We start from the raw sequence: 26,105 nt of genomic DNA on the forward strand, positions 1-26,105 counted from the left end.
CCAGCACCCGCCATAAACTAGATAAAAAAATCAATCCACGAGTGAGCTGTGTTTGTGGCGCTTGTCTACGTCTTGTCTTGGCATGGCCAACGTGGGATTGGAGCAATTTTTTAAAAGTTGGTAGCATGCAATCCATAGACAGACGTACGTTCATTCAATTATTGACAGTTCAGTCAGACATCATGTCGGATCTTTGTTTTGCGTTTATTTAGCTTGGCTTTGTTCATATCGTCATCAATATTTACTAATCAATTAATCTGTATATAGATATAAAACAATGAGTTCCAAGATAAACTATGTATTGTGTCGGTGCTGTGCCTCTGAAGGGACGTTTAAAGATTTATCAACCAAGTACCACTGGATGGGTGAAGTGGAAATTTATGCAGATATGCTAAAAGATTGCTTCGATGTTCATGTAAGTACATCTGTTACACTTGTAAGAAAAAAAGGTCCTAGGACTAGGTCGAATACGTCGAATCCTACTCGCGCCACATGAGTTCGTACACCAATCTGACTTATCATCGACCACCACTTGCTTCCGGGGTAGGAAAAACTGCACTAGTGTGTATGCAAAGTCATGTCAGATGCCTTTAGGCGACTTGAATAAAATCTAACACCAGTTTTAGCAGTGGTTTTTTATGCCAAAAATCAAGAGTGCTGACTTTGGTCATATCATATTTCATAGTGTTCGAAAGAAGTCTGGTTCATGGTTGAGTGGTTAAGATCTCTTATGATTCAAACAACCAGGTTAAATCTTGCTCATGCCACATGACATTAGTGTTAGCAATAACACCTGGCATCATTCAGTTAAAACCATAAAATTGTAGCCTATGAATATCCTCCTCAATGTTTCATCTATCTCTGTGCCTAATTTCATCAAAATCGGTCCAAAAGTTAAGAGTTTATTAATTACAAACAAAAATACCAATATAATCTCATTATATTACAGCTTATGTTACAGCTAAGCTCGTCGGTGGACAGCGAGGAGGGCGGCATCTGTGAAGTGTGCATCACGCAGCTGCGGAATGCTGCCAACTTCAAGAAGCAGGTGCTGCACACTGAGAAGCTGTTTATAAAGAGGTTGCAGGAGAAACTTTACGATAGTAAGTGTTTTACATGCCGTTTTTTTGTTTTTTTATATCGTCACTAGATGTTACCTGCGGCTGGTCATTCAATTGAAAGCCTAACTATATCCTAATTTATCTGGACGCCTGGCAACCCTTGTCTGGCGCGTTTCTGCTTCGTTCGGGTAAAAACATAATACACTTGGAATCACCTACCTCACCTCACTCACCATACACCTAGACCTTCCTCAGGAATCACTGTCTATTGGTGAAAACCGCATGAGAATCCGTGCAGCAGTTTTTGAGTTTATCGCGAACAGACAGACAGACGCGGCATAGGACTTTGTTTTATAATATGTAATGATACCTGTGGCCTGTCCCTACATTGCTCTGGTAAAAATATAATAAATTACACATCTGAACTTTCCATTATATGTATATCTATTTTATGAACAAAAAAGAGTTAATTTATGAACAGAAATCTTGTTTCTCACAGCAGATGCAGTGAAGGTGGAAGTCTCGCCCCTGAACGACGACCTGGAGTCAGACCACGTGACTGAAGAATTTCCAGGTTAGTGTTCCATCGGTGTACACTAGTGTCTATGCATGTATAGAATTATGACATGGGGCTTGCTTCCGTGGGAGTTTTACGATAAAAGGTAGCCTATGTGTTATTCTAGGTTATATTCTACCCGTTTACCAAATTTCATAACAATACGTCCAGTAGATTTTTCGTGAAAGAGTAACAAACATACACACACACACATGTCCTCACAAACATTGACATGTATAATATTAGTAGGATATTACTATTATAATTATTTATTTATTAAATAATTGTTTATTAATAAATATAAATATATTAGGACAAACCACACATATTGAGCTAGCCCCAAAGTAAGTTCGAGACTTGTGTTATGGGATACTAACTCAACGATACTATATTTTATAACAAATACGTACATAGATAAACATCCAACACCCGGGCCAATCAGAAAAAGGTCATTTTCCATCATGACCCGACCGGGGATCGAACCCGGGACCTCTCGGTTCAGTGGCAAGAACTTTACCACTGCGCCACCGATACCTAATACTAATACCTCAAATCAAATAAAATCAAATTAAAATCTAAGCTTGTATAATAACGTGTGTATCTTTTTCTGATTGGCCCGGGTGTTGGATGTTTATCTATATATGTATATGTTATAAAATATAGTATCGTTGAGTCAGTATCCCATAACTTACTTTGGGGCTAGCTAATTCTGTGTTATTTGTCCTAATATATTTATTTATTTATTATTTGTATCTCCTTTTGGGATTCGCGGCACATAGTCCGGTCCTTTGAGAGGCTTGAGTGGGGATATGGATCCAACACGTAGAGGCCCTTTGGAGAATTTTGATGTTGTGTAGGTCTCCCGCCAAGACCCGCTCCCGGATATACCAATGAAATGATATGCCCATGAGCAGGTCTCGGCGGGAGTGTGAACTATTGCAGAATAATGGATAGAAGTACTGGTCTATAGAATGCAATTTGGATGGACTGAGAATGGGCTATTGCAAAGAGTTCGGTTTTTATAAATATTATATATTTTTTTTGTCTTAAAAAAAAATAACAAAATTGTGAATAATACTATTCACAATTTTGTTAATTGTCACCTAAATATTTCTAAAAATTTAAGGCAGAATGCATGATCTATTTATATCATGAGCACATGATTGTAATTCTGTATTCTGACAAATAAATTATTTGAATTTTGAATGAAAAAAAAAAAAAACATTATAATCAGCACTCGGATCACAATCATAACCTGTTCTGATATACCTTTTGACTATGTACTTTTATATATTATTAGAAAGAAAAAAAAACATTGTAAGAAACAATAATGGTAAGCCGATCTGGCATGATAGGGACCAACACTGTTCAAATGAGTTTCTTTCGGCATTTCTTCTCAGCAGTGGTCGTTCCGAAATGCCAGTAGTTTGTAGCTTGTGAGAAATAACTATAAATATAAAAATTGACGGGAAAAAGTGCCTGTGAAGGTCTAATTTCTGAATAAATGATTTGAATTTTGAATAATAAGTTTTTTTTTCTTTTCTAGTGAATGAGATGTTGGATCTAGTTCAAAAGCCATTTACATAAAAAAAGGCCTTTTATTAATTTGTATAAGTTAAGTTTATTTTAAAATTAATTCCTTGTAACACACATTGTCAATTTTTTTTTCAGAATATGAAGTACCAATCAAAGAGGAGCAGCAAGAGGCTAAGCCAAGAAAGCGAGCGGCAAAACTCGCCGCCTCTCGGCCTAAGAGGTCCAAAGCTGACCCTGGCGATACTAAACGTGAGTCCATATTATGCTTTATTATTATGTACAGAATGACATTTTTACACCAGCCAAACTAATTTCATAATTAATTTATAATTATTATATAACTAGCTTCTGTCCGCGGCTTCGCCCGCGTTAATTTGTCTGCGGAAGCGGGACAGACGATGAATTACTCACTGACTTTCACACCCCATTATTAGTCATGTGGGAAAAGTAGCATATGTTTTAATGTGGTTCTTTAACTACATGCATACGAAATTTGATCAAAATCGGTCCAGCTGTTTAAACGTGAAAGAGGAACAGACAGACAGACTCACATTTATAATATCAGTAGCTGCTTGAGGAATACGACTATGAAGAAGAATGTAGTGATTACGAAGCGTATTGCTTATATATAAAACTAGCGAGAAGTCCCGGCTTCGCTCGGATAAAAACATAATAAATTATACTCCTAAACCTTCCTCAGGAATCACTCTATCTATTGGTGAAAACCGCACGAAAATCCGTGCAGTAGTTTTTGAGTTTATCGCGAACAGACAGACGCGGCAGAGGATTTTGTTTTATAATATATAGTTTAATCGAGTTTCACTTATTGCGTTTGTTTGGCTGGTATAAAAGGTCCATTCCGTATTGAATTTTTATTTTTAAGTACGTGTTTATGCATTGTACAGTGAACAGCATATCAACCAACGCAAATTTAGAACTAGCGACCCGCCCCGACTTCGCACGGGTGCAATATTATGCATGTTATCTTCCTCTGTAATTAATCTGTCTAAAAAAAAAAACCCGCGACAAAATCCGTTACGTCGTTTTAAAGGTCTAAACATACATAAGGACATACAGCGTAAAACGTTCCTATCACCTGTATTAATTGTCATTATGCGGTGTGACTTGGTGTGCTGTCTTCTGGACATGTTCAACTGACATACAGGGTGACTTTTTATACATTATATAAATCTATACTATTATTATAAAGAGGTAAGCGTTTGTGAGTGTGTATGTTTGAGGCGGGTAATCTACGAAACTGTCGAACCGATTTACAAAAATTCTTTCACCATTAGAAAGGTACATTATCCAAGATTGCTATAGGCTATGTTTTATCTCAAAATTCCCACGGGAGCGAAGCCGCGGGCGACATCTAGTATATAATATTTTGTCTACATGCTCCTGCTCTAAACAAATTTAAATACCTAAATTGTATTATAAATGGGTCAGCAGAGTTTTTTTCGCGATTTCAATGTTACTTCCATACGAAAAGTTGTTCAGTATGACATGACAGACTGAGCATGTAGATAAACAATGGCAATGTATAAGAAATCACCCTGTATAAAACTCTGTCACCTCCGCATGTCCCGTTTGCGTTCGGGGCGCTGTGTGGCTGTGACACCGCGACGCTTAGAGCGTAACAAATAACCTTGAAAATTTTGAACATTCGGCTGTGATTGTGTGTGTCGTTTTCTACCTATCGCCTGCCTAAGGCTATGTGTCCCGTAGTCGCCTCGTACCACATCTAGAGGGATATGGATTGGTCCAATTCTGGGGCGGAACCACACGCAAATCCTATAATAGGAAAAGGCTTTTTCTGTATGTTACGTTAGGTAATTTTGGCGTCATAAAACAAAAAAATGTATTGTCAGAAATCAAAATGAAATCATATATTCAGAAATTAGGTCTTCACAGGCACTTTTTCACGTCATATTCTAAAGCTACAAACTACTGGCATTTCGGAACGACCACTGCTGCTGAGAAGAAATGCCGAAAGAAACTCATTCAAACAGTGTTGGTCCCGATCATGCCAGAAGGACTTACCATTTTTTATATATCAAATTGATGTATAATTATTTATCAGTAATATAACAATGTAAGTATTCTCGGTAAAACAGCTATTACAAAATGGTACTCGTCGGCAAAGTAGTCACTTTGTCACCTAATTATAATTCTATTTGTATTCTACTCCATTTCGTTTCAATTTGAAACATGTATATTGATTGGGTGGCCAAAAGTTATAGAGATTTTAAAATCGTAAAACCCTGGAACCCTGGTTGGAAGTCTGAGAAAAAAGTGCTCAAGTTTATAACAATTTCAAAACATATACATCATCAAACGTTAAGTCGCCAGCGCCATCTAACTATATTATGTTAAACTTTTATAATTAATTTAAATTTAAAGTGAGCAAGCCATCTTGTTATAGTTTGGCTATCCATCACTAGATGGCGCTAGGTTCCATGTTTGGGGGAAAAAATCATGTTTTCCATATACTTATTCACGTCGATAGATATTCCCGCATCGGCTACGCACTGTCGCTGAACTCGAGACAGACGCCTAAGCCTATAAACATTGCGTCATTTGTATGAGAGCTTTTATTTGCCGCAATGAAAGGCCAGCAATGTATACCGAATCTGACAAAGCTTGGCGAACTGTATCGCGGTAATGTATAGCGGGTAGATCGGTTGTTAGGTTACGATAATTTCGTCACCGCTCTTTTTAATTTAAACTCAGAAATATTGCGATACTGTGTTGATACAAAGTAAATTTTGTGTTTGCGTTCTGAATGAACTGAAAAGATGCGTGAAGTTCTTGATGGGTTTTCGAGGGAGTTCAATTAATAATATCACCGTGTAATTACAAATTGAACAAGTGAAATTTTTCACTGTGACATTTAAAAAGGCGGCATTTTCAGTAACATACTATGCCTAACCTAACCTAACCTTTCAACCTTGGCAAAATCCATCGTTTTGGAGCCATAATACAAAAAAAAAAAACAAAATCAACATTCTTGTTAAAAATAGAGCGTTGGCTACAGAACGGATAGTTATTGCAAACATGACGACAAAACGCGACTGCAATAAAAAAAAAAAAAGTAGTGTAAATTTCGACCTGTGCGGTTTAGCATTTCACATCTCACCATCGAATCATATAGCGCCATTGTGACGCAACAACAACCACACAGCACACTTCGAATCGATTCGATGGTGAGATGTGAAAATGCGAACCAGCACTTCGTCTACTGATTTCTTTGTTTAAAAACGTAACACCGTGTCAGTTTAGCGCTGAAAGCGAGACAGACAGACAGACTTTCGCATTTGTAACATTAAAATATGGATTAGGAAGCTATAATATGACACTGGGACATTGTCTCCATATAAAGCATATAAGATCTAATCTGAAACAGTAAAAATTCACGTCCGATTTTGATTTGACAACTGACAACATTTGAAAGATACGAAGCCCGTAGAAGAAAATATTGTAGGTATTAGTATGGCATGGACGCTCGACCAAGACAAAATGCTGAAAGAAGCATTATCTATAAGCAATTTTCTGCAGTATGATATGAAAAATTGAAGATGAAACAAACAATTGTGTCTTTATCGACAATCTCCACATATGATATCTCATCAGAGCGAGTTTCGCTTGCACTGTCGACTGTGAAACTCCGAAACACCGCGTCCGCTTGCTATATTTAAGAAGACAAAACTACGTGTGAACGATTATTTTTCTTTTATAGGTAAAAAGAAGTCTTCGATAAAACGGAAAGGCATAAAGGATGTTGGTGCTACACTGGACGTGGTTTACGAGAAACACGTGCCAGAAATGAAGAAACAGTGGCACAACTTAAATCTGATACTGAAACACTCAAACGCGACGCCTTTTAAAGACCGCAACGACGCGGGCTACATATGTGCGTATTGCTACAAGACATTCCCTGACGCGCAAATCCTTAGACTCCATACACACAGCGATCACGACTCGGACAAGCCTTCTTATAAAGCCGGAACAGGAATAGCCAGCTTTGTGGCCATGCTCGATATACTAGATCTTAAATGCACATTGTGTGATCGCCCCATGGCAAGTCTAATAGAATTGAGAGAGCATCTAATAGAGAAACACGACAAACAATTTTACGAGGGCGTCACAGATTACTTCCAGCCGTTTAAGCTTACGAATGAACAGCAGTTGAATTGTTGTCTTTGCGCGGAGGTGTTCCACAATATGAAGCTGTTGATGCAGCATATGAACAAACATTATAGAAACTTTATATGCACTGTGTGCGGCGCGGGCTTCGTGAACAGTTTCCGTCTCAACAGGCACGAGAGTACGCACGGCAAAAAGAAATCCAGTTTCGAATGCAAATATTGCGGTCAAATATTCGCGGCGGAGTCTAAAAGAAAAGCCCACGTGTACACCGAACACAAGGGCATAGCTGGCGACAGTGTTTGTCAAATATGCAAAGCGAGATTCAAGAATTACTATCAGAAGACCAGACACATGATACAGGTGCACAATGCCGAAGGGATACAGTGTGATCTGTGCGAAAAGAAGTTTCATTTGAAGTCGAATCTTATGCTGCATATGCGTGGGGTGCATTTGAAGGAGAGACCTTATGAATGCTCGGTTTGTAGCATGGGATTCTTTGTCAAAAGACACATGGTAGGACATTATCTTGCGACGCACACCAACGAGAGGAAATTCAAATGTGAAGTGTGCGGTAAAGCGTATGCCACACAGAACAGCAAGGGGAAACACATGAAGAAGAACCACGGAATATCGAAGGGTAACATGATGGCACAAAATGTGCCGAAGTGATTATGTATATTTCACGCTTCGTCAATTGAAAGATAGGATCTGCCACACGCTTCGTCGTTAAAGAGACAGGAAAATAACTGCAACACGCTTCGTCAATATTGTATATCTGTAATATCTGCAACGAACTTCGTCAAAGTCACTCAAACTCGAACTTGACTCTTGGACACGATAATTTGATAAGAAACCTAAACAGAAAAAGGGAGATTAAGGACATAAGGCAAAATAGAAGAGAAAAGAAGAAAAGGAAAGCCAAGAAAGAATTATATGAACCAGATTGATATCTCAGAGGAAGGTCACAAAGAAGGCTATAGAGAAACTGAAGGAAATCCAAAAACGAATGAATGTGGAATGAATGAATGTTACATTTACAACAAGACATGCGAGCTCTGGGCTCCCACGCTCAACGGCTAAAGAAGAAAACGCTCAGGAGAGAGAGAGAGAGAGAGAGAGAGAGAGAGAGAGAGAGAGACACGATAGGATAAGACATATAGATTGTCAAATATATGGAATAAATGATAGAGGTATAACCGATTACAGTCATGGCGACAACTTCAACGATTTTGAACTCGCTGGTGTAACCTTATAGGTGAACCTTCTCATACGTTGCGGGCGTGTCAGTACACCGTATGATGGTATACAGGGTGTAGCATTATCTCCGTCATAGCCGAAACCCACGTAATCTCCCGATTAATATGAACATTACCCCCCAAAGAAACCATGCCAGGGAAATCAGTAGTTTCCGAGATAATGAGTTTCAAAGTTAGATTGAATATTGCAGATTTGTATAATTTATTATGTAACCGTCATTTTATCCAAAGAAATCTCATTAAAATTTTAAAGAATTCCCCATCGAAACTGACGCTAAAGTTTAAAACGTGCATTGAACAGTGCCCATCGCATCGCCCCAAACTCACGGCTCACAGCTGATTCGCGCGCGAGCGATCATTGACACAATATATATAGGACAAATCACACAGATTGAGCTAGCCCCAAAGTAAGTTCTATACTTGTGTTATGGGATACTAACTCAACGATACTATATTTTATAACATATACATATATAGATAAACATTCAAGACCCGAGCCAATCAGAAAAAGATCATTTTCCATCATGACTCGACCGGGGATCGAACCCGGGACCTCTCGGTTCAGAGGCAAGCACTTTACCACTGCGTCACCGAGGTCGTCAAATATATGCCGCGCGATGTTCGCTGTGCACTGATTTTAATTATTTATTGTTATTTTTATACTGAATTTATTATTTTTACTCTGAAGTGACTTTAATTTGCTTACCCTGTGACCTAACGCCTTTATCGAAGGTTGTGTTACATCCTGTATGTAATGTAATTAAACACATCTTTCTACGTAATAATCTAAATGTTAAAAATCTAAATGTTTTTCTTTGTAATGTTTCGGGAAATACTGTTTGAATTTGAATTTTTCACCGATGTTTCCACAATAGGGCAGATGACAAGGTAAGAGAATTTTAAAAAGTATGTATAATCTAGATAAAATAGATATATTTAGGATCATTATGATTATTCATAGCCTGTAACAATGCAGCTGGATCTAAACACGAAGATTTGAAGTTGGTTGGAAAGTACATTTTCAAAAAGTATGAAATTATAAAAACAAACTCGACCATCATAAAAAACAAAAATTTTGTAACAACTTTTATTAAGAAGACATCACCGTAAAAGTAATATTTAATGTAGCTGTCGAACAAACATATCTTTCTTCGCGAACGTTTTCGCACGTTGTGACGTCACTTGTTCGTGTCATTTAGTATGGAGCGTTTGGACGAGTCGAAACTATGTGATTTTATTTTTGTCATATCTTTGAAAGCATTGTCATTATCACAGTATTTTTTTCACTAGTGTTTCTAATGATATAAGGTCCTTCGAAAAGTGATCCAAACAAGAATTGTCAACTAGCTTATTGTACAATTAAGGTCCGATTGAGTTCAAACAACTTCGACGCTTATGTACATGATCACAAAGTTGATATTCATTTGTGACTTTTATATGAAGTGATGTGAATGTTCGTTTATGTCTCAAATATATTCAATGATTTAATTATATTTATTTTAAAACTCAATGGCACTCTCACTTTTATATCGAAATGTCCCTAACTACTTAAACTTAGAATGAGTTAAGCGACTAATGTTAAAATCACATTAAAATTTAAAATCTAAATCCTTTACCCATTCGAATCCCTTACTAATGGTTAAGACGCCCGCCTGTGGATCGGAAGGTCCCAGGTTCGAATCCTACTCATGCCACATGAGTTTGTATACCAATCTGACTCATGAATAGTAGTTTTCATAGACCATAATTTGCTTCCGGTGAAGGGAAATCGCGAGGAAACCTGCACATTAGTGGACTGTTTAGTTCCCTAGTGTGTATGCGACTACCTGCCACTAGATGGCGGTAAGTAGTCGCAAAAGTCATGTCAGATGCCTTTAGGCGACTTGAATAAAATCTGACACCAGTGTTAGCTAACACACTCGATATGATGATCTCTTAGAATGATATACCTACATCATTTATTGACGTCAAATAAATACTTAACTAGTTTACCCTAGTCTAGCCGACTTCTAAAGCGCAGGTGAAGAAGAAGCGGCGCAACAAACTTCACCGCGTCCTTTTCTCCAAGGACGTCAATTAACATAACGTCTTACGTAACGTCTTACTATATTAACATTAAGTGGATGACGTACGACATTCGTAAGGTTACGTAGATGTAGCCCGGGGCTTCGGTCCCGCGGGAATTTTGAGATAAAATACAGCCTATAGCAATAATGTACCTTTCTAATGGTGAAAGAATTTTTGAAATCGGTTCGGTAGTATCGGAGATTATCCGCCTCAAACATACAAACTCACAAACGCTTACCTTTTTATAATAATAGTATAGATTAATTAGTAATTTAAAAAATCTGGAGGTGTAGAAATGGTTCTATGTCATCTTCATGCTGTGAGGCCGCGAATCTCGACGTCCGCGTAAAACATAACTTTAAAATTCGTACGCTTTTGAGCGAAAAAAAAATATTTTATTTATTTAGCTAAATACAATGGTACACAATATGTATCCTTTTAAAGTATTTAGTAAGAAAAAAATAGGCACTTACAAAAATTTCTTAGAGAAACACAATATTATCATCCTATACACGTTGACTCGCATTCGTCAATCTCACAAAATTGCAAACAATTCCTGACAAGCGTCTTCCATCCATCCACGAACACATCACACTCAGGTTCCTGGTTCAGGAATGCGTTGAGATAACAAACAAGTCTTGTACTTTACGCTCTCTTGAGCATAAAATAAGTAAATAAATATATTAGGACAAAACACACAGGTTGAGCTAGCCACAAAGTAAGTTCGAGACTTGTGTTATGGGATAATAACTCAACGATATTATATTTTATAACAAATACTATACTAATATATATAAACATCCAAGACCCGGGCCAATCACAAAAAAATCATTTTCCATCAAGACCCGACCGGGGATTGAACCCGGGACCTCCAGGTGATGACCATTAGGCCGCGGAGGCCGTGGAGGATTAGCCACTCTAATGTCTGTAATTAACGGAGCTCTAGAAAATATGCAAGCATTTAATAGGCAACTTTTGTCCATAGGTGACGATCAAGATACGAAAGTTATCGATCCAGATGTAAGTGATAAGGACGTTAAACCAGGAAATTCTATAAGAAATGTGGTCTCCAATAAAAAGGACAACGCAAAGAGTCCAACAGCCCGCGAACACATAAAGTCTGACAGAATCGAAATGAAAAAACATTTACATAACACGAAACAGATAATTATGAACTCCAATGCGACACCAATTAAAAGCTACACCGCTCAAGGATACTTCTGCCATTTCTGTACGAGCTGTTTCACGAAACCTGTCGAGTTGAAACTGCACATTTTGACCAATCACGACGATTCGGAAAAGGAGGGGTTTATGAAAAACTATTCGTTGCAATACTACGTGGTGAAGATGGACATAACGAGATTGAAGTGCTTCATATGCCACAGGGATATACAAAGTCTGCAACAGTTGACGGATCATTTACAAAAGGAACACAACAAAACGTTTTTCGACGATATCAAAAACCATATACTCCCGTTCAAATTTGGCGAAGACCCGAACAGTTTCCAATGTGTACTATGCCCTAATGTGTACAAGTATTTTAAGCAAATACAAGAACACATGAGCGTGCATTATCCTAATTACATATGCGATGTGTGCAGCCGTCCCTTTGTGAATAAGAATTCGTTGAAGAGCCACGTGGGGAGACACGAGCAAGGCGAATACAAATGTGGATTTTGTCCGAAGATATTTAGCACGAACGGCAAGAAATGGGACCACGAGAAACACGTGCACATTGGCGATCAGTTTAGGAACAAATGTCCGCATTGCCCTGCGAAATTCGTGAGTTACACCAGACGGAACGAACATATGGTGAAAGAGCATGGCGCCCAACCTGTAACCTTCAATTGTCTCGCGTGTGACAAAGTGTTCGGTAACAAAGCGCGTTTGACGAAGCACACGAAGCGTGACCATTTGATGGAGCGCCGACATCAGTGTTCAGAATGCCAGGCGTGTTTCTTTTCTTCCCGAGGCCTGAAAATGCATATGCTTAAGCATACGGGCGTGAAGGACTTCAAATGTCAGATTTGTTCAAAACAATTCGGCAGGAAGAGTACCCTCAAACAGCATTTGCGCATACATTTTAATGATAGGAGATACAAGTGTTTGGAGTGTGGACAGTCCTTCATTCAGAAGAGCAGTTATGAGATTCATATGCGCTCAAAACATGGTCTAAACGTGAAATAATGTGTGCAGTTGTTGGTCGGCTTTGACAGCAAATGTATTGAAGACTATTTACGAGAACAGTTATTTTTCCGAATTGGAAGGTGTACCTTCTCCATACTTTAACTACATGTATCTATGTATTATAATATTAGTTAGGGTTTATATAAAGTTCATAGGTGTTAATAAATTATTCCATTTTTGGCACAGGCAAGCATGCCTCCAGTCTATTCATTAAATGAGGTGTAAAGTTATCGTTATTAGTAATTGCTGAATAAACATTTTCAATTTTCTCTTTCTATCTTTTAACCAATGACGTTTTCTAAACACCAAACACACGAGGTCCAATGTTTTTTTCTCATTTTCGAGACTTTATGGTTGTTTTTACATAACATGATACCAGAAGGCCTATCATACGATGCAAACTCGTCGTAGCTCTTTACTAACACGCTGTCTCTTTTTTCCCATATCATGTATGCATCGTGTAAAAATGGAATGTGTGGACGCTATGACTTGCTACGTGTTTTATGTTTCATGGTAGCACACCAGGAGGTCACAATTATTGTTTTGTCGTTAGCCTGTATCGGTCCTCCGTGATACGAGAAGTAAGACAAATCACAACAGTCGGGTGAGCCATAGTTGGTATAATGTTGTTTTGTTATTGGTCAACAAATTTACACATGCTGTCACTTTTTGTCAAATTATACAAATGACAGTTACCTGCACCTGGCGTTCCACTAGCGCGTCTGATGCGATGATAAAAATACTTACGTTACATGTCTCGGCCGCATTCTTGGTTTCTTCCTCAACTATGAACAATGGTGTTCATGGTCTGTTTTCTTATTGACGCCCCCTAAACTTATATACTTCTACTAACTAATTCTTATTTATTTTTTTTATTAAACTTTACGCGATGTACAAATGGTGAAATTAATGTTTAAAGAATCATCTCCCACTTAACCATTAGGAGAAACAGATAAATCATTTTTAACCAAATAATCATTAGGAAGTACGTATTTATATACAATTAAATAAATAAATGAATACATAAGGATGAATGACACGGATTGAGTTAGCCCCGAAGTAAGTTCCAGACTTGTGTTATGGGATACTAACTCAACGATACTATATTCTATAACAAATCCAAGACTCAAAGTAAATCTGAAAGAGATCATTTTCCACCTTGAACTGACCGCGGATCGAACCCGGGACCTCCAGTGTAGCAGTCCGGCATGATCACCATTAGGCCACGGAGATCGTCAAATAATGAAATAATAATATGCTTGTTAACGGACACTCAGAATGTGTGCAAGATTTTAATAGACAACTTTTGTCCGTAGGTTTCACCAGAGACACTACTCGCGTTGTTGATCCAGATCAAGACAAACGTAATTCTGGAGCTTCGATAAGAGAATTGGGCCTTAATAAAAACGAAAATGACAATGTGAAGAATATAAATAAGATAGATCGTAAAAAAGAGAATTACGAAGCGAAGAGTGTAGTGTCATACGCTCGTGTTAGCATAGGGGATGATAAAAACGTAATGAAAAAACATACACATAACATTAATCAGATTCTACTAAACTCCAACGCGACTCCGATTAGAAGCTATACGAGTTTAGGTTTCTACTGTCAGTTTTGTCCGGATCATTTCTCGAAACCAGCTGAATTGAAGCTACACACTTTGGCCGATCATGAAAACGCTAAAATGAAAGAAGTACAAGCATATTGGTTGGTCTATTACGTTGTGAAGTTAGATATTACGCGGTTGAAATGTTTCCTATGTCACAAAAACATCGACAGTCTGCAGCAACTGGTGAATCACCTGCAAAGCGTCCACGACAAAAAGTTTTACACCGACATCAACAATCATATTCTTCCTTTCAAATTTAGTGAAGACCCAAACGATTTTAAATGTGTTTTATGCCCTAATGTGTACAAGCATTTTAAGCAAATACAAGAACACATGAGCGTACATTACCCTAATTACTTGTGCGATGTGTGCAACCGTCCATTTGTTAATAAGAATTCGTTGAAAGGCCACTTGGGGAGACACGAGCAAGGCGAGTATAAGTGCGGATTTTGTCCGAAGATTTTCAGCACGAGCGAGAGGAAATGTGATCACGAAAGACACGTGCACATAGGTGATCACGTGAGAAACAAATGCCCGTATTGTCCGGCGAAATTCGTGAGTTACAACAAGCGGAAAGAGCACATGGTTATAGAGCATGGCGCCCAACCTGTAACTTACAATTGTCTCGCGTGTGACAAAGTTTTTAATACGAAAATTGATTTGACGAAGCACACTAAACGAGATCATTTGATGGAGCGGACTCATCAGTGTTCAGAGTGCAAGGCGTCCTTTTTTTCTAGAAAATGTCTGAAAATGCATATGTATAAGCATACTGGCGTGATGGAGTTTAAATGTCAGTTTTGTTTGAAACGATTCGCCCGGAGGACTACCCTCAAAGAGCATTTGCGTATTCATTTAAACGACAGAAAATTCAAGTGTGGGAAGTGTGGACATTCCTTTATTCAGAAGTCTAGTTATCAGAGCCATTTGCGCGCTAAACATGGTGAGAGCGCAGAATAAGATGTGCAGATAAACGAAGATGGCTGCACCAATTAAATAATTTTGATATCACTAATAGTTTAGCGTCGGAAAATCTGTGTAAGCTGTTAACTACTTACATTTACGTGACGAATCGGAACTTGGAGGTCAAGATGAACTTTTATCCAGTGCTTCGGTACAGCGCTCATGCGTGTCATCTTGGTGTAAGAAAGTACAATTAGTTTTCTCGTTCGCTGGACCATTTAAAATATTTTCGTTTCTTTTAAAGGACATTACATAGAAGTTTACCACTTTCTGTTTGGATCTTAGGCATTTGTTAGCTTTCTAAGTTATGTAATAAAGAAATAAAAGAAATAAGTCTCAAAATTGCATTATTTATAGCTTGGAGCGGATATTTTCGCACATCGTCCTTTCTTACTTTTTATTATACACTTCGCTATTATGGTAACCTTAATATTGGTCTTTCTACGGCCATCATATACTTATACATAATACATTAAATGAATTTTGTTGTTATCCTTTTTGATAAACGAACTTCTTCACAGTGAGCCGACGCTACGTAATAAACAGACACCAAGAAATTGTACAAGATTTTAATAGGCAACTTTTGTTCGTAGGTGACGCCGACTATACCACTCGGGTAAAAATAGATGCTGATCTAAAAAGTGAGGACAAACATCTACATTTACCAGGAATCACCATAAGAAAACTGAGCTCGGATAAAAAAGGAAAAGACAACGCTATTAAGAAAACTGCCACGAGCATAATGTCCGACCAAACTGAATTTAAAAAGCAATTACACAATATCAAACAGATTTTACTAAACTCCAATGCGACACCGATAAAAAGCTACTCGAAATTTGGCTACTATTGTAATTTCTGTCCGGAACATTTCACGAAACCCACTGAATTGAAACTGCACACGTTGTCCAATCACGAGGATGTAGAAGGAGTGAAATTTGTGAAAGCCACATTGTCACATCTCATCGTGAAGTTAGATATAACAGATCTGAAATGTTTCCTTTGTAACGATGCAATCGAAAGTCTACAACAACTTGTGGATCACTTACAAAACGACCACGACAAACATTTTTACACAGACATCAACAACCACATTCTACCTTTCAAATTTGGTGAAGATCCAAATGACTTCCGATGTGTCTTATGCCCTAATGTGTACAAGCGTTTTAAGCAAATTCAAGAACACATGGGCGTGCATTACCCTAATTACACATGCGATGTGTGCAGTTCTACGTTTGTGAATAAGAATTCGTTGAAATGCCACATGGAGAGACACGAGCGAGGCGAGTACAGATGTCGCTTTTGCCCGAAAGTTTTCAACACGCACATTAATAAGTGTGACCATGAAAGACGCATACACATTGACGGCGATTTACGAAACAAATGCCCGCATTGCCCGGCGAGATTCGGGAATTACAACAAGCGTAATGAACACGTGGTCAAAGAGCATGGCGCCCAACCTGTAACCTTCGATTGTCTCGCGTGTGATAAAGTCTTTAATACGAAAGTTGATTTGACGATGCACACGAAGCGAGATCATTTAATGGAACGCACTCATCAGTGTTCAGAGTGCAAGGCGTGTTTTTTTTCTAGAAAATGCCTGAAGATGCATATGTATAAGCATAGTGGCGTAAAAGAGTTCAAATGTCAGTTTTGCTTTAAAAGTTTCGCCAGGAAGAACACTCTCAAACAGCATTTGCGTATCCATTTAAATGACAGGAGGTACAAGTGTGGAAAGTGTGCTCAAACCTTCATTCAGAAGTGTAGCTATCAGAAACATATGTGCACGAAACATGGTGAGAGCACTGTTGGGGCAGACACCGGAGTCCAAAAATTTTGACATCTTTGTCATGTCATCTCTAAAGAAATCGATAAGTAGTTAGCTCGCTTCGGGATCATTTCATTTTCATTTGTTTTGAAGAATGATATGATAGATGTTCTCTTTAGGTCGGAAGTTGCAAATAAATAAATCGAGTAAATATCAAAATAGTATTATTCTAGCTTTCCTACTTTTTATTCTCCATTACACTGTTTCGGTAACGTTAATTTGCAACTTTCTACGTCGATCATATTATTGTAATTTGTTTGTTCTCAAACGTACCGTGATTGGTGAGAATTGTATCAACGAGAAATCAGCCTTCCGTTTGTTAATTGACGTCTTGGGAAAAATGGTTGCGGCGAGGTTTTTTGCGCCGCTTTTTCTTTACTTGCACTTTGGAAGTTGGCGGTAGATTTATTTTTATTTAATTTTTTGACATCAAAGTTGAAAATTTTTGAATTTGAACCGAATATATCCGAGAGAGGTGTATGGTTTCCTTATCAGTTAGTGCGTCTTCCATTATTGGGAGAAATTATAGCCAAGTTGCACTCTTAGATTTATTTACAATAACATTCACGTGAAAATCACGTAAAGTTTTAACTATGAAAAGCGTTAAGTCAATTCGACGGTCCATTTACAAGCGCGCCATCACATGTCAGTTTGACATTGACAGCCGCCCTCAACTTCTTTAATCATCCATTATCGAATACACCCAAATCGCGACGGATTTTCCGATCCTCGACTCGACATATTGAGAGTAAGATGTTAATAGGCAACTTTTGTTCGTAGGTGACGCCGACGTTACAACTCGTGTAAGAGTTAGTGATCCCGTTGTAAATACTGGGGGGAATCTTCTACATTTACCAGAAATGACCATAAGAAAATTGGGCTCCAATAAAAAAGGGGAATACAATGAAAAAAACGCCGTTAATATAAAGGCCGACAGAGTTGAATTAGAAAAACATATACATAATATTGAGCAGATTCTACAAAACTCCAACGCAACTCCAATAAAATTCCATTCGAGCTTAGGCTACTCATGTAACTTCTGTCCAAAACATTACACGAAACCCGCTGAATTGAAACTACACACATTGGCCAAACATGAAAATGTCGAAAACCTGAGATTTGCGAAAGGCACTTTGGCATCTCTCGTCGTGAAGTTAGATATAACAGATCTAAAATGTTTCCTGTGTCGCAAACACATCGAAAGTCTACAGGAATTTGTGGATCACTTACAATGCGACCATAGCAAAAAAATTTACACCGACATCAACAACCACATACTGCCTTTCAAATTTAGTGACGACCCGAATCACTTCGAATGCGTTCTATGCCGTGATGTGTTCAAAAGTTTCAAGCTCACTCAAGAACACATGCACATTCATTATACAAATTACACATGTGATATCTGCAATAGTACGTATGTAAATAAGCTTTGTTTGAAATACCACGTGGAGAGACACATGCAAGTATCCAGCAAAAAAGGAAAAGGCAGTGAAAATATCGCAATTAATAGAGATAATTACATAATGGCCGATCAAGTTGAATTCAAAAAACATTTACATAATATTAAGCAGATTCTAAACAACTCCAATGCCACTCCGGTTAAAGCATACACAAGCTTGGGTTACTTTTGTAATTTCTGCCCGGAGAATTTCAAGAAACCCGCCGATTTGAAACTACACACTTTGGACAATCATAAAAATATAGGAAAGTTGAAATTCACAAAAGGCGGCATGTCGTATCATCTCGTGAAGTTAGACATAACAGACCTGAAATGTTTCCTTTGTCAGAATGATATCGAAAGTCTGCAACAACTTGTGGATCACTTACAAAACGACCACGACAAACATTATTACACCGACATCAACAACCACATTCTTCCGTTCAAATTTGGTGCAGATCCAAATGACTTCCGATGTGTCTTATGCCCTAATGTGTACAAGCATTTTAAGCAAGTTCAAGAACACATGGGCGTGCATTATCCTAATTACACATGCGATGTGTGCAGTTGTATGTTTGTGAGTAAGTCTTCGTTGCAACGCCACGCGGAGCGACACGAACAAGGTCAGCACGAATGCAGTTTTTGTCCCAAGGTATTCAGCTCGCACGGCAATAAGTATGACCATGAAAGACGTGTACACAAATCTGGTAATTTAAGAAACAAATGCCCGCATTGTCCGGCGAGATTCATATGTTACAACCAGCGGAACAGGCATATGGTGAAAGAGCATGGCGCCCAACCTGTAACCTTCGATTGTCTCGCGTGTGACAAAGTATTTCCCTCGAGAAAGCATTTGACGAAGCACACGAAGCGTGACCATTTGATGGAGCGGCGACATCAGTGTCAGGAGTGCCAGGCGCGCTTTTTTGCCGCCAAAGACCTCAAAAAACATATATATACGCATACGGGCGTGAAAGATCACAAATGTGAGGTTTGTTTAAAAGAATTCGCCTTGAAGGTTAATCTCAGAACGCATATGCGTATACATTCGAACGACAGGAGATTCAAGTGTAGGAGTTGTGGACAGACTTTTATTCATAAGTGTAGTTATCGCAACCATATGCGCACACAACACGACGAAGTCGTATAATAGTTATTCTATGATACATTCCTTTGAAGCAGTCTTAAATAGAAACAAAAATACCAGAACACAGTTCGAAACAAGTTGCAGAACGAGTGCCTTTTTCGCATCCCAAAAACATATACTTCACTTCGCGGCCTTTTCAGTGACAACTGTCGGGCTACCATGAAACGTAAAACATGTAGCGCGTCATATTTGTACGATGCGTAGACGATATGGGAAAAAGAGAGCATGTGGAACATCCACATGCTCTAGTAACGTCTACGTGTTTATATTTCGTGGTAGGCTTTCTGTCTATGTTGACGTTCCGTCGCGTTGTCACTTTCTCATTTGATCGTTTCTAATTCAAATTCAAATCATTTATTCAGAAATTAGACCTTCACAGGCACTTTTTCTCGTAAATTTTTATATTTACAGTTATTTCTTACAATCTACAAACTACTGGCATTTCGGAACGACCACTGCTGAGAAGAAATGCCGAAAGAAACTAATTTGAACAGTGTTGGTCCCTATCATGCCAGATCGGCTTACCATTATTGTTTCTTACAATGTTTTTTTTTTTTTTTCTAATAAAAGTACATAGTCAAAAGGTAAAACAGGTTATGATTGTGATGCGAGTGCTGATTACTGTATCTCGGCCGTAGAACGTCTGAGCCTACCATTTACCTCTGTATCCTGACGCATTACCTTGGAGTTATTAATCCAGCATGGCTTGCGCCTTCTGTGACGATCAGGCTAGCTTTACCATTATTAGCATTTAGTGGGAGCTTCTCGATCGCAATGCCCATGGAGCATTCCGACCGAGAAGCTCCCACTGGGCAGTGATCTCCCCTGGCCAGTTTGGAAAGCCCTAAACACTTCGTGCTGGTGTTTGGAGATGCCGAGAAAACAGAGTTAAATGTGACCTCTCAAATAATGCTGTGACTGTGGAGCGGTTCAGTCCATGGCTGTGTCTTGCCCAAACTGTCCCTCCTGCTCCATAGAGGATCTGTATGAGGCCAACGACAAGGCTGTGCTGTTGCAGCAGTGGCTGTGGCTACGTACTGGTCTAAATTGATATAATTTGTTTGCTATTTCGACTCGAAAAGAAGGACAAGCGTTTCCACCCACTGCGGGGCACATGCCTTCTGTCTAAGTCGACCTTCTCTGTCCTGGACCATCCTTATCCAGTTATTGTCAGCCTTAATAAACCTTTACGTTCTCAACGCATCTAGATGCCGGATGTTCTTCGCTGCCTTTTCCATTTCTGAGAGTAGTATAGTTCTCGGCAACTGCATTCTGTTGGCAAATATGCATTTCTTTCTTTGCATTAATTATTGTAATGTGTCTGTATGTAGTAAGGTTAAAAATAACCAAGATTTTGTTTTAATAATGTACGTTTGTACCCTTTTGTACATTTTGCAGGACACGTTATAAGAATTAAATTCTTGTGTCTGGTTTAGTGAAAGGCTCAATCATTTTATTATGTATGTAGATTAAAACTTGTTATTCATATTGTACTTTTTCATTTAGTATAGGTTGTTTGAATGTTAGATATAGTTACTTAATAAAGTTTACGAATAAACGAATTCTTACTTTTATTTTTCACTTACCAACGTTTTTCATGGAGCAAAATAAAAACGTAGAATATGCCAGCTACTTCTCCCGCGCAGATTGTAAATGTCAATCAAGGGAAACTAATAAGGCAAATGTTCGTCTTTTAATATGGTATATAATTTAGTTCGTTTTTTTCACTTTATTGACAGACTTAATTAATTTTAATTTTATGAAAAAAAAATGCAGGTATAATTTAGCGCATATGAAAAAACAGACTAAATTTCTTGCACTATACAAGCTTTTCAAACGATTTTTACTTTTCTCTTGTCATTGACACACATCAACTAAATCTTTGACGTCAATGAAAAAATGCTACCACTCACGGGGCACTAAGGATTAACTTGTAACGTGGGTCCGATGGTCCGACCGCAGACAATTATTTGTGATCCCGAACGCAAGTATTTACCGTAATCGAAACCACCAAATAGGGCGTGGTGATGTAGTAAAGAACTAGAACATAAAACACCTAATTTTGAGTCAACAAAATGGCTGATTTGTTATTTACTTTTAAGTGCTTTTTTTCTATTTATTTTGTATTGTGTTAGAATACACGCTAAGAAAGAAGTCCTGTAGCAATATGACAGCATGTTGTCTCTTCCCTTTTCGTGCACGCACCGTGTTAATAAAAGAGAACGTATGGACGCAATGACGTGATTTGTGTTTCACGGTAGCCACCCCGACTTCTTTCTTGGCGTGACTGTTTGTTGTTGTTTTTTTTTTTATAAATAAATCGTTTCCTTCGTAGGTGGCCATGGAGGAAAAGAGTTAGTAACACAACAAGACGTTACAATAAAAAAGGAAGGAACAAAAATGTCGCCTTTCAAACAAACGTTGAACGAAGTCAAAACGAAGAAAGAAGAACTGAAGAAACATCATAAAAACTTGAAGACGATCTTGCAATGCTCTAATGCTACGCTTATAAGATGTTATGGTGGTCTCGGGTACACGTGTTTCTTCTGTAACGACCAATTTCCTATACCCCTCGACCTGAAAACTCATACATTGCAAACACATTCAGAAATAACTAACATCCCGTTCAAAAAAAGAGGTATGTGCGACTATTTCGTCAAATTGGACATAACCTCGCTCCAATGCAGATTGTGCAATGAATATATCGAAGACATAAAATCTCTTTTGAACCATCTCAATACAGTCCACGAGCAGAAAATTTTCACGGATCTCAAAGATTACAGTCTAGCGTTCAAGTTTGACGATGACCAATTAAAATGTTATATATGTTTAAACGTGTTCACGAAATTCAAGAAGCTACAAGAACACATGAATTCTCATTATCGCAATTATATATGTGAGATTTGCGATGCAGGTTTTATTAACGAGCGTCATCTTTACACGCACAAAGAATGCCACGAAATAGGCACGTTTAAATGTAATTTCTGTCCAAAAATATACGACACTGATAGAAAGAAGAAATCGCACGAGAAGTCTGTACACAGTCGCATTTCGAAGAGTTTAAACCGCTGCGGGTGTTGTTTTAAAACTTTCAGGAATTATATGGATAAGCAGAGGCATCTTGTCACGGTCCACGGCGTCCCAGAGCTCAAAATAGACTGTCAGGCGTGTGACAAAGTGTTTACGAGCAGACGAATGTATACAGTTCATATGAAACGCGATCATTTGCTGGAGAAGCCGCATAAGTGTTCAGAATGCGACAAAGCGTTCTCAAGTTCAGATCTTTTGAAGAAACACACGCTGACACATTCAGGTCTAAAGCCATTTCAATGTGAAGTTTGTAAGAAGTGTTATGGGAGGAGGAACACACTGTTGGAACATATGAGAATACACAATAACGACCGGAGGTTTAAATGTGAGCACTGCGGTCAGGCGTTCATACAGAAGTGCAGTTTGAAAGGACATTTGAGTTCCAAACATGGCATTGTGCATTGATAGATTAAATAGTAATATATATATATACAAATCACACAGATTGTGTTAGCCCCTAAGTCAAATTTAAATTCAAAATTCTCTATTCAATTCAGGATGATATACATCACTTATTCACGTCAAAAAATTACTTAAACTAAGTCTACTGCCGGCTTCCAAAGCGCAGGTGAAGAAGAAGCGGCGCAACAAACTTCACCGCAGCCTTTTCTCCAAGGACGCCAATTAACAAGGTCTTATATTAAAAATTAGGACGACGTATTTACATCATTATTAAAAATGTCAAAATTTGAATGAATAAATAAAATAAAGGTTGTATTTCCAATAAAATTATTGAAAATTGTCCCACAAAAAAATATATATACAAATAGAAAGCTAAATGTACAAAACTTACGTAATAATGTCATAAATCAATTACATATCTTATGAGGATACTGCACCACGCTTGGGTCAGACATTATTGTCGTTCACATAATCGTCAGACTTGTAATATGCCGTTTTACAAAGTACTTCTTTTATACAATTTCCAAAGTATTTCTTTCTAAGTAAATTCGAGACTTGTGTGATGGGATTACTCAACGATACTATATTCTACAACATATAGACATACAGATAAACATTCAATACCCGGGTCGATGTGAAAAAGATTATTATCGATTTTAACTTGACCGGGGTTCGAACCCAGGATTCACTCCGACATAATTACCATTGGGCCACAGAGGTCGTGAAAATTAGGTACCTACATAGGTGCCTATTTTTCCGCTTGCTGATAAAATATCTGACGGTCTATGTGTAATATATCCAATAGATAGAAATTAAAAATCGTGTTACACAAATGTTGGATAGGGTTAACTGCCAAATAACTTCAGCCAGATTTATCTAGCAGTTACTTTATCTGTCAGATGACGAATTTTAAAATACGATATTTTATCTGTAAGTGGTGAAACAGGCCCTAAACTTTAACTTTAACTAGCCGTTGCCCGTGTACCCGTCCGTGGTAAAAAGTATGTCATCTCCAGTTCTCCAAATATATCCACAACAAAAAACACCTCTAACCAATGTTCCGTTTTCACGTGAACGAAGGATAAACAAACACACTGCACTTTTTATAGTTTCACTAGCGGCCCATCCCGGCTTTGCTCGAGTAAAAACGTGACGAATTAGACACCTAAACGTAAATCAGGAATCACGCTGTCTATTGGTGAAAACCGCATGAATATCCGTGCAGTAGTTTTTGAGTTTTATCGCGAACAGACAGACAGACGCAGCAGTGGACTTTGTTTTATAATATATAAGGATAACAAGTGTGTTATCGCAATCACTGGTGCCAGAAGCTCTACCACGAAACATTTACACGTAGCACGTCACTAACGTCCACATGTTGTCTCTTACTCCCATATCGTGTACGCACCGTGTAAAAAAAGAAAGAACTCCCTTTCTTTCTTTCAACTATCCTAAAGTCTCTGTGTTAATTAAGTAGGTCCGCATACACACGAGTGTACCAGTCAACCAGTGTACCAGTCAACAGCAAATCAACATACACAAATGAATTGCAAACTCACACAAGTTCATGCAGGGTAACTAAAAGTACTGTTGATTGTACAGGTTTCCTCATGATGTTTTCTAACACTGCAAGCAAGCAAGTGATGTTTATGAAAACTATTATACACGAGTCAGATTGGTGTACAAACTCGTGTGACACGAGTAGAATGGAAATCTCGATCACAGGCTGCAACCATCACCGCCATTTTGGGAATGGAAGTGACAATCGCATAGAATTTGGTTTCAAATATAAGTAAATTTAGTTATGGTTCTATTTGTAGAATATAATCTATATAATATAACAATTTCTGTAAGTATTTGTAAAATAAACAAAAGATAAATAAATATTTTTATTTCACACTGAATATTTGATTTATTCAAAACTTTTCCGGGATGAAAGGTGCCCTATGTCCTTCACCATACTTCAAACTGCATTTATGCAAAATTTCAAGAAGATTGGTTGAGTAGATAGAGCGTGAAGAGGTAACAAATAAAATTACTTTACCTTTCATCCCGGAAAAATAGATGTTCACGTAAATTTATGCAGGCGAAGCCGCGGAGAAAAGCTAGTAATGTATACTTATATAATGTCCTTGCAGTATGCAAATCAAAGTCATTGGATCTGACATTTTGTTGTGATCGACCTATGTTTATATTATATAGCTGTAAGTATATCAATTAATGTAAATTTCTTATTTCTAGGTACAAAGAAAAAAACAGACAAGTCGAAATTAAAGGGTAAGCAAACGAATCCAGTTTCAGAATTGGAGAAACATCGCAAAAACATCAGAGAGGTTATAATTAATTCAAACGCAACACCGATACGCTGTCGTGGAGACGGCGGTTACTTGTGCAGTTTTTGCACTCAACAATATCCAGATCCAGCAGACTTGAAGGACCACACTTTACAAACTCACGACGACAAAACAAAGTCTACATTCATGAAAGGGAAAGATATGATAAGTTACATAGTCAAATTAGATATAACTGATTTAAAATGCAACCTTTGCCACTCCAAAATGGAAAATATAGAGGACATGTTACAACATCTAAATGATAATCATGATCGAATAACATTTCCTAATATAAAAAACCATATATTGCCGTTCAAATTCGAAGGCGACACGTTAAAATGTTTCATTTGTCTGAACATTTTTAATAAATTCAAAGTTTTGCAAGAACACATGAACAGCCATTATAGAAATTACATTTGTGAAGTTTGTGACGCGGGATTTGTTAACAGACATATATTATATTGCCACACAGAAATCCACAAAACT

The 26,105-nt window shown here is 37.9% G+C and overlaps 2 protein-coding genes across 10 annotated transcripts; both read left to right on the forward strand.

Moving 5' to 3' along the window:
• Positions 1 to 140: 140 nt before the first annotated feature.
• On the forward strand, positions 141 to 21,765 carry LOC128682629 (zinc finger protein 260-like). Of its 9 annotated transcripts, none has more exons than XM_064436983.1 (6): positions 141 to 415; positions 950 to 1,103; positions 1,561 to 1,635; positions 3,289 to 3,402; positions 15,978 to 17,177; positions 17,990 to 21,765. In XM_064436983.1, the coding sequence occupies exons 1-6, from the start codon at positions 278 to 280 to the stop codon at positions 19,795 to 19,797; spliced, it is 3,489 nt and encodes a 1,162-aa protein (XP_064293053.1). In that variant the 5' UTR covers positions 141 to 277; the 3' UTR covers positions 19,798 to 21,765. The 9 variants fall into 9 exon arrangements, with proteins under 9 accessions (XP_064293053.1, XP_064293054.1, XP_064293055.1 ...); XM_064436984.1 differs by having other exon boundaries at positions 962 to 1,103; XM_064436985.1 differs by lacking the exon at positions 15,978 to 17,177.
• LOC135310046 (zinc finger protein 431-like) lies at positions 14,415 to 25,212 on the forward strand. Its single transcript, XM_064436986.1, has 2 exons — positions 14,415 to 14,519; positions 22,130 to 25,212. Exon 2 carries the CDS (start codon positions 22,195 to 22,197, stop codon positions 23,287 to 23,289), a length of 1,095 nt encoding a protein of 364 aa, XP_064293056.1. The 5' UTR covers positions 14,415 to 14,519; positions 22,130 to 22,194; the 3' UTR covers positions 23,290 to 25,212.
• The last annotated feature ends 893 nt before the right edge of the window (positions 25,213 to 26,105 follow it).

The sequence above is a fragment of the Plodia interpunctella genome, chromosome 30 (assembly GCF_027563975.2).
Source record: "Plodia interpunctella isolate USDA-ARS_2022_Savannah chromosome 30, ilPloInte3.2, whole genome shotgun sequence".
Taxonomy (NCBI): domain Eukaryota; kingdom Metazoa; phylum Arthropoda; class Insecta; order Lepidoptera; family Pyralidae; genus Plodia; species Plodia interpunctella.